The following is a 10,255-nucleotide window of genomic DNA, read 5'->3' as shown; positions in this document are numbered from 1 at the left end:
CGTCAGGTATCAGTTCACCCCACAGTTCCTTAAGCTGAAGACCGTCGGCGCCACGTGAGTATGCCACTTCTTCGTGACTAGTATGCGTCAGAAATCCCTCCTTGGCACTTCTTCGTGACTATTCTACGTTTAAAAAATCCCTCCATAGCACTTCCTGACTATCCTAATCCTTCTATAGCACTTCTTCGTGACTAGTATGCGTTAGAAACCCCTCTGTGGTACTTCCTCGTGACTATTGTGTTTAAAAAATCCCTCCCTAGCACTTCTTCGTGACTAGCATACGTTAGAAATCCTTCCGTAGCACTTTTTCGTAACTAGAGTGTTAGAAATCCCTCCTTTGCACTTCTTCGTGACTAGCGTGCGTTAGTGATCCCTCCTTAGCACTTCTTCGTGACTAGTTTTTCTGGAACATTAAAATTTCTTCCCTAATGTCGATACGAAAAAAAAAAATACAAGGGCAGACAGGTATACTACGGAAAGAATAAATAGCTAAGGAGGAGGTGCTAGGGAGCCTCCTAAATCGTAAAGAATATGGATTGCACTGTATCTATAGACACACACACACACACACACACACACACACACACACACACACACACACACACACACGGGAAACGTGTAATTACTCAAGTGTACTCATATCACACACACACACACACACGGGAAACGTGTAATTACTCAAGTGTACTCATATTACACACACACACACACACACACACACACACACACACACACACACACACACACACACACACACACACACGAAGCAATATGACCAGAGAGAGAGACAAAAAACAAATATAAACAAAAAACAAGGCAACAGCAAATAAACAAGGATAAAGAAAACAAACAAACATGACAAAAGCACAATACAAGAATGCCAGAGAGAGAGAGAGAGAGAGAGAGAGAGAGAGAGAATCATTGTTGTGGACTGTCACTCACACACACGTCACACGATAATTACCTGCCATCACCACAACCATCATCACACACAATCACTTCACGTCACCACACTCATCTCCCATCACCACAAATATCACCATACTTTGTCACCAGTCAGCCTATATCATCACCATTCACCACACCTCACCACTAACAACACAATCTTTTCTCGTCACCACACTCTCACCTCCCATCATCATCACAATCAGTACACCTTGTCACCAGTCACTCTAAATCATCACCACAATCACCACACCTCACCACTACACAGTCACTTCTTGTCACCACACCTCACCACTACACAATCTCTTCTCGTCACCAGCTACCGCTCCTCACCACACAGCCTCCACCTAATCACCACACACTGTCACCACTTCTCATCACCACATCTTAATACACAATAACCATACCTCATCACACACACAACCACACCTCACCACACACACCACCACCACCACCACCACCACCACCACCCCCTACACTTCACACCCTTACACAATCCCAAACACCACCCCTCCCTCACCACACCACACCAGCACACATCACCACAACTCACCACACACATCACCATCAATCTCTAGTGGTGACCGCTGACCCACATACCCTGACATCGATCTCGGAAAATTGGAGGATGGTTTATATTGCCTTCACATGACTCAGGGAAGGGGAGGGGAAGGAGGGGATGAAGACGGGGTAAGGGGAAGGAGGGAAGGGGGTGAAGAGGGGAGAGGGAGGTGAGGGAAAGTAGGGGAGGGATGGGAGGGGGTGAGGAGGGGGGTAGGGAAGGGGGGGAAGGAGGGAGGGGTGTGAGGAGGGGGTAGGGAAGTGAGGGGAAGGAGGGAAGGGGTTACGGGGAGGTGAGGGGAAGTAGGGGAGGAGGTGAAGGGGGGGGACTAGGGGGGGTCAGGGGAAGGAAGGTGAAGGGGGATTGAGGGAGAGGAAGGGGATGGGTGAGGGGGAGGGGAAACAGAGAGGGGGAAGGTTACACAGGATTACACAGGAAAGCAAACAGCAACAGACCTTATGGTCCTTTCGAGGCTGCTTGTTAGAGAAAACTATGACTACAAGATCTAACTCTACATGCTGAAGGATAAGGATAGTAAAGCAAGAAGGCTCCCCCCACCACCAAACCCTCCAGGAAAAAGTGAGAAAAACCACCACGCTGCATGGAAAAACTGACATGGAAATTTTATTGGAAACACTGGAAAGGAAAAGTCACATTCTATAATACTTTATCTATAAGCTACCCGATAGAGTAACCTGAAAGAGAAAGTAAATATATAAAATAATAGTTACGGCATGACATTATAAACCGGTACATTGAGTTAATGGGAAGTCTGCGGACATAACGTGGAAGCTACACACTGCACAGTGTGGATGTTTAGGGGTGGTGCGGCAGCCTTGCCTGGCGCTTTTAAGGTAGGCAGCAGTCAATCAGGCCCTAGCTCCGTTTGCTCCACTGAGACAAGGAACTCTCCCATGTGGGACAAGTACACAAGTTTCATCCTGAAGCAGTGACCCCTGGTACATTAAAAAAATGCCGATGGTGGTCACTTGACTAAGAGGGACCCTCAGTGATCCACAGCCCATCACAGGTCGAAAGTAAGAGTAGTGACCGTTAACTCAGGGTTATCTGTGCAGTTCCTAATCTGTGCTTATATTGCTTTCTTTGCATTGGGGAGATTGAAAAATATATAAGACGGGTGTCTTAGATAAAAGGGGACTGCACAGTGCACAGTGTGGATGTGCAATGCACAGAGTGGATGTTTAGGGGTGGTGCGGCAACCTTCCCTGGCGCTTTTTAGGTAGGCAGCAGTCAATCAGGCAATAGCTCCGTTCACTCCACTGAGACAAGGAACTCTCCCATGTGGGACAGTACACAAGTTTCATCCTGAAGTTGTGACCCCTGGTACATTAAAAAAATCCCGATGGTGGTCACTTGACTAACAGGGACCCTCAGTGATCCACATCCCATCACAGGTCGAAAGTAAAAGTAGTGACCGTTAACTCAGGGTTATCTGTGCAGATCCTAATCTGTGCTTACTGTATATTACCTCATTTGCTTTGGGTAAATCGAAAAACGTATAATGACGTGGCGTGACGCTATGTTAAGTTTACGGGGTGTCCTGTAGACACGAGGGGACTGCACAGTGTGGATGTTTAGGGGTGGTACAGCAGCCTTGCCTGGCGCTTTTAAGGTAGGCAGCAGTCAATCAGGCCCTAGCTCCGTTCACTCCACTGAGACAGGGAACTCTCCCATATGGGACAAGTACACAAGTTTCATCCTGAAGCAGTGACACCTGGTACATTAAAAAAATCCCGATGGTGGTCACTTGACTAACATGGACCCTCAGTGATCCACAGCCCATCACAGGTCGAAAGTAAGAGTAGTGACCGTTAACTCAGGGTTATCTGTGCAGATCCTAATCTGGTGCTTATATTGCTTTGTTTGCACTGAATGAATTGAAAATGTATAATATCGTGACGCAACACTGTACGGGTACATTGTTTACGGAGTGTCTTGTAGACAAGAGGCATGAACTTACATGTACCGTAGCTATAAAAGGTGTTTAAAATGGGAGGGAAGGGAGGGTGAGGAGAAGAGAGAAAAGGAAGGAGGTTTAGGGAAAGAGAGAGAGAGAGAGAGAGAGAGAGAGAGAGAGAGAGAGAGAGAATGGGTGTGAAAAATGAGAGAAGGGGTGGGGCGGGGAGAGAGAGGGAGGGGGGGAGGGGCGTAAAAAACAGGAAGGAAAGGGGGAAGAGGATTTAAAAGGGGGAGGGGAGTTTAGGAGACGAGGGTGTAGAGAGAGGGGAAGGAAGAGAGAAGGAGAGAGTAAGAGCAGTGAAAAATGAAGGAGAGAGGAAGGGAGGGGGAGAGGAAAGAGGGGTAAAGGGAGAGGGGGGAGAGAGAAAAAAAGGAAGAGAAGGAGAGAGGGAGAGGTGAATAAAATGAAAGAGAGGAAAGGAAAGAGAAAGGAGAAAGAAGAGAGTGGGAGAAGTGTGAAAAAGAATGGGGGAGACAAAGAGAAGAGGTAAGAAGAGAGAGAGAGAGAGAGAGAGAGAGATGTACTTTATTTTACGAGGAGAAGGACCAAAGCCTAATGGATGAGGAACGAGAGAGGGTGAGAAGGAGAGGGTGAGGGAGGAGAGAAAATGAGAAAGGAGAGGATTAGAGAAAGTGAGAAAGGAGAGAAGAAGAGGGTGAGGGAAGAGAGAGGAAGTGAGAAAGGACAGGAGAGGGTGAAGAAGCAAGGAGAGACAGAGGGAAGAAGAAGGAAATGTGAGGAAGGAAGGAAGGAAGGAAGGAAGAGGAAATTATGAAGGAAGGAAAGAAGGAGAAAGTAAAAGATAGAGAGGGAGAGAAAGGAGAGAGAGAGAGATGAAAAGAAAGGAACGAAGAGGAAGAGGAAAGAGAGAAAGAAAAGGGAAGGAAAGGAGAAAGAAGACAAAGGAAAGGGCCAGAAGGAAGGAAGGAAGGAGAGAGAGAGAGAGAGAGAGAGAGAGAGAGAGAGAGAGAGAGAGAGAGAGAGAGAGAGAGAGAGAGACGGACAAAGGAAGAGAAGGAATGCAGGTCAGGGTTGGAATCGTCGTGGGATTAGGTGGCTCCCTCTCACTAGAACACGATGCTAGTCACGAAGAAGTGCTATGAGCAGGATGTAGAGCTGTAGCAGTGTGACATGGCAAGCAAAATAAATCGCTAAGGAAGAGGTGTTAGGAAGGCTTGAAGGATTTCAGGACTTCAAGTGGAATGGGGTCAGTGGGGTGACCTAGCTATGTGGACGTGCTTGACTCACACACACACACGTACCCGCATATACACACATACATACACACATATATACACACACACGTAAATACACACATATATACACACACGTTAATACACACACACACACACACACACACACACACACACACACGCAAAGGCATGCAACACAGCTTCATGTCAGCCACGCACGGCCGGATTCACGTCACTCACGCACGAACATTCACTTTACTCATATCACATTCACTTGTCATGTCCAGATTCATGTCCTCACTCTCATTTCCTCATCACCACCCTGTCACTCACTCATCTCCATTCCCCAACAAGATGAAAATAGAAAAAGAAAAATGCGTCAGATACTATATTCAAACTCAGATTCATTTCCCTCACTCACACCTACTCATCACCACCACCACCCTGTCACCCATTCACTTCCATTCACCATTATTCACCCACTAATTCACCTGCCCATTAACCCACCATTAGCCCACTGTGATGGATATTGTTGCACCCATTGTCTCCTCTAACAGGGCCATTACCTCTCATTCCTCGGTTAATTACCCCCAATAACATTTACTATCTCACCTGTCGCATATTTTCACTATTCATTATGTTAAGGAATTTTTCACGTTATTCATTTATTCACTGTCGATGTTTTTTCACTCACATCGATTTTTTTCATGTTTATTCACCGGATATGTACTCTTATGATTTTAACCTGTTTTGTGTTTATTTAAAGAGGATGTGGTGGACTGCAGGATGAAGGAAACTTAAGCCTGTAGTCCACTGGGTTGACGTTTAAGATGAGCCAAGAACCACCACAATAACAACCACAATGACATCAATAACAGCAACAAAACTAAAAAATATCCACCCTCCAATCCATTAAACTTGTCTTTTAATTCATATCCAACACATCAATCGTTCACCTGTTCTATTCCACCTTCACCCACTCCCCTTCCACTCCCCTCTCGCCACTCCCCTCCCCTCGATCCCTCCTGAGCTATTCCACCTTCACCCACTCCCCTTCCACTCCCCTCTCGCCACTCCCCTCCCCTCGATCCCTCCTGAGCTATTCCATCTTCACCCACTCCCCTTCCACGCCACTCTCGCCACTCCCCTCCCCTCGATCCCTCCTGAGCTATTCCACCTTCACCCACTCCCCTTCCACTCCCCTCTCGCCACTCTCCTCCCCTCGATCCCTTCTGTATACCTAATCACCTTCCCCCCATCCTCACTCATAACTCCCCATTACCACCTGCATTACCCTCCCCCTTCTCCCCAACCCTCATTCTCACCCCTATAGCAATACTCCCCTCTCCCCCAACCCTCATTCTCACCCCTATAGCAATACTCCCCTCTCCCCCAACCCTCATTCTCACCCCTATAGCAATACTCCCCCCTTCCCTTTCCCTCATTCTCATTCTCCTCCTCTTTTCATCATCATCATCATCATCCCCTGCTTCAACGTACCCCCAAACATCCCTGGCCATTAATATTTTTGCTCCCCCCATGTCACATATTTATTTTTGTCTCTTTCCCTCTCCCCCTTCCCCACCAACTTCCACCTCCCTCTTCTCCCACCTCCCCCATTCCCTCCTACCTCCTCCCCCTCCCCCACCTCCCTCTCCCTCTTATCTCCCTCTCCCTCTTCCCTCACTTTTCCTTCTCCCACTTTCCCCACCATCATCTCCCCCTCATCCCCCACTCCCCTCTCTCTCCTTCATTCCCCACCCCTCTCTCCTTCACCCCACTCCCTTCTCCCCCCATCTCTCTCTCCCCCTCCCCACCTTTCATCCCCTCCCAGATACCATCCACACACCACATACTTTTCAACCCAACTCCCATAATTTCCACCCTTGCCCCTCGCCCTCCCCTAAAAAATATTAGCTCCCTCTCCCAATATACTCTCTCTCTCTCTCTCTCTCTTTTATACAATATTCTCCTCTAATCTCCCTCTACCATACGAATTTTTTTTCTATTTTCTCACATGCTTCACCTTTCCTCTCTCTCTCTCTCTCTCTCTCTCTCTCTCTCTCTCTCTCTCTCTCTCTTTCCTCCCCTGCTTGCAAATTAACCCCGCCTCACATCCCCTCACCAAATATATTCTTAGCACCTGCGTGGTTTTCACTTTTTTCTTATTTTTCACGTATCATCCTATAACTGGAATTACCTCTCTCTCTCTCTCTCTCTCTCTGTCACGCCCACGCCCTCTTCCTCTTCCCCGCAGGGTGGAGTTCACGGTGGGCGGGAGGGCGGTTAACAAATTCCGCATGATCGAGCGTCACTTCTTCCGAGACAAGTTACTCAAGACGTTCGACTTTGAGTTCGGCTTCTGCATCCCGAACTCCAAGAACACCTGCGAACACATCTACGAGTTCCCCACGATACACCCCGACCTAGGTGGGTAGATGGGTAGATGAGAAGGCAGGTGGATGGACAGGTAGGTGGGTAGATGGATTGAGTATAGAGAGAGGTACATATACATCACCTGCATCCCGAACTCCAAGAACACCTGCGAACACATCTACGAGTTCCCCACGATACACCCCGACCTAGGTGGGTAGATGGGTAGATAAGAAGGCAGGTGGACGGGCAGGTAAGACGGTAGATTGAGTATAGAGAGGTATGCATATATCAAGCTTTCTTCATCCCACACTCCAAGTCTGGTAACACATGAAGGAGTTTTCCACCTGAGCTGGGTGTGTAGATAGGTAGACAGACAGATAGATAGATAGATACATAAATACACAGATAGATAAATTCAGAGATGGTGTGAGAGAAATGATGTAATTTTCTTCCACACCTGTGAGCATAATTACCAGCTGATTACGATAGATTTGTGTCTGAGAGGGTTATGGATAGAGAGAGAGAGAGAGAGAGAGAGAGAGAGATGCAGGAAGGTGTTAGGGTGAGGGGGGTGCGGGGGAAGAGAGGGGGCGGTGGAGGGGTTGAGGGGGGCGATGGGGGGCGGAGGGGGCGAAGGGGGCGAAGGGGAGGCGGAGGGGGCGAAGGGGGGGGCGGAGGGGTGACTAAATAAATGCCTTGTGTTCATTACCCTGGTGGACTTAACAAGAGAGTGGTGGAGTTAATGGGGTGGAGGTGGGAGGGTGGAAGTGTGGAGGGGTAGTGGAGTGCGGATGACAAAAGTGGATAAAGAAAGAGGAGAGGGAAATCGAGGACGAGGTGGAAGGAGAGGGAGATCGAGGACGAGGTGGAAGGAGAGGCAGACCGAGGACAAACTGGAGGGATAAGAGAAAGACATACAGCCAGACAGAGAGAAACAGGGCAAGAATGGATGGAATATTCTCTCTCTCTCTCTCTCTCTCCTTTCCTTTTTTTTTTTTTTTTTTTACAATATTCTTCTAACCTCAATCTACCATACATATTTTTTCTTTACTTTCTCACATGCTTCACTCTCTCTCTCTCTCTCTCTCTCTCTCTCTCTCGTGAACTAATTACCTTGGTCTGCGTCCCTGTCTTCAATCGCTGGAGTAATTACCTGTAAATGAGCCTAATCTAAGTACCTCCCTGGTGGCTGGATCTCTCTCTCTCTCTCTCTCTCTCTCTCTCTCTCTCTCTCTATCTGTCTATCTATCTCTCATTGCTACTTTTTTTTAATGGCTTTTCTCAAATTAATCATTACTCTTTTTTCTTCTTTTTTCCCTCAAACTTACACATGACCTCTCTCTCTCTCTCTCTCTCTCTCGGCCAGACAGACTCCCCGGCACCAGGTATCGACTTAAACAGTGTCTGCCCACCACGACCCCCCCAACGCCCCCTCCCCTCCCCCGCCCCCCTAGCTCAAGCATGCAGGAGGGAGGAGGGGGGGGCAACAACAGATTCTGAAGGCTCCCTGACACCACTTCTATAGCGATTTATTTTGAACATTACCCACCAATAACTCTCCTATCATTTATTACTGATGAAAACGATAAACTAACATACTAGGAAATGTTGAGGTGAAATAGGCAAAATAATTCACTCACGAACATTTGCTACGAAGCTTCCTACGCCAGCTAGAACACCCCTTCCCTACGACGATATTTTTACTCTGGCCATGTAAAAAATGTAAATTAAAAAGGACCTTAAATGCCATAAATAAAAAAATAAATAAATAAATAAATACATAAAGCCGAACGTATAAACATATAAATCAAAATAAATTCAAAATAAATGCTGAACGATAAGTAAGGAAAAAAAAACATTAAAGTATTAGGAATTTGAGGAAAATATATGGCAGTAATTTTTTTTTCTTTTTTTTTTTTTACACTGCCTTTCTGTCCTTGAATTTATTGGTTGTTTTTCATATTGTTTCGTTTTGTTTATTATTGTTTGGTTAATTTTAATGGTGGTCGACGGGTTCTTGGTTTTATATGTATAGTGTATATTTTGAGAGGAAGAGGAGGGGAGTAGGAGGGAGAAGGGAGGAGCAGGGGAGTGGGAGGGAGAAGGGAGGAGGAGGGGAGTGGGTGGGAGAAGGGGGGAGGAGAGGAGTGCGAGGGAGAAGGGAGGAGGAGGGGTGTGGGCGGGAGAAAGGGGAAGGAGGGAAGTGGGAGGGAGAAGGAAGGAGGAGGGAGGGAAGCAGGGTGGGATAGAGGGAGAAAGGGAGGGAGGGAGGAAGGGGTGGGAAGGAGAGAGGAGGAGGAAGGGATAGAAGGGGGGAGGGGAAGGGAAGGCTAGTGGAAGAGGGGAGGGGAATGGAGGGAAAGACGGAAGGGGAAGCAGAGGGAAGATGGTGGAGGAAAGGATGAAGGAAGAGGGAAGGAGAGGAAGATGGAGGAGGGGAGGGGAGGGGGAAGGGGAGGTAGGAGGAATGGGGGACGGTGTGTTTGGCTTTAGATCCTGCTGTGTGTGTGTGTGTGTGTGTGTGTGTGTGTGTGTGTGTGTGTGTGTGTGTGTGTGTGTTTTAAGTATAAGCGTTATCTGTCCTCATTTCCTTCCTGTGTATAAGTGTATGTTTTTTTTAACACAAAGAAGAAGGAACCCAAGGCCTTCTTCTATGTGTCTATATATCCCTCCCCCTTCATTTCCACCCCATACTAATCCTCATCTCCCTTCTCTCATTTCCCTGCAGCCGAGGAAATGATCAAGCACCCCTTTGACACACGTAGCGACAGTTTCTACTTTGTCGACGATAAGCTCATCATGCATAACAAAGCCGACTACGCATACAATGGTGGACTCCAGTAGCATCAGCCTCCACCCGTACCCTCTCCACCTCATCCACCTTATCCACTCTTCTATCCACCTCCTTCACCCTCTCCTCCACACTCACAGGCTTGTCTACCTCAACTCTCTCCTTCTTCTGTACCACCTTCACCTCCTCCCCTCTCTCCACCTCATCCATTCTCTCCACTCTATCCACCTTCTCAGCCTTCACATGATTCTCTTCCTCCACTCTCTCCCTCTGTATCACCTTCACCTCCTCCCCTCTCTCCACCTCATCCACTCTTCTATCCACTTTCTCCACCCTCTCCTCCACTCTCACAGGCTTCTCTCTCTCCACCTTCTCAAGCCTCTTCACACTCATCTCGTCCTGTCTCT

At 47.7% G+C, this 10,255-nt stretch overlaps 1 protein-coding gene across 1 annotated transcript in view; it reads left to right on the top strand.

Moving 5' to 3' along the window:
- Nucleotides 1–9,941, top strand: part of unc-119 (unc-119 lipid binding chaperone) — a 36,831-nt gene extending 26,890 nt beyond the window's left edge. Inside the window, exons 4-6 of the mRNA XM_080276971.1 lie at nucleotides 1–54; nucleotides 6,939–7,111; nucleotides 9,786–9,941. The exon at nucleotides 1–54 is cut by the window's left edge and continues 61 nt beyond it. Coding sequence (XP_080133097.1) covers nucleotides 1–54; nucleotides 6,939–7,111; nucleotides 9,786–9,901 — 343 coding nt within the window. The 3' untranslated portion in view covers nucleotides 9,902–9,941. The remainder of the gene's footprint in view (nucleotides 55–6,938; nucleotides 7,112–9,785) is intronic.
- The last annotated feature ends 314 nt before the right edge of the window (nucleotides 9,942–10,255 follow it).

Source organism: Coenobita brevimanus, chromosome 8 (assembly GCF_032717465.1).
Source record: "Coenobita brevimanus isolate Jiangsu-jjx chromosome 8, ASM3271746v2, whole genome shotgun sequence".
NCBI classification, from domain to species: domain Eukaryota; kingdom Metazoa; phylum Arthropoda; class Malacostraca; order Decapoda; family Coenobitidae; genus Coenobita; species Coenobita brevimanus.
Note: the sequence above shows the minus strand (reverse complement) of the source record. Positions and strands in the feature narration are given on the sequence as shown.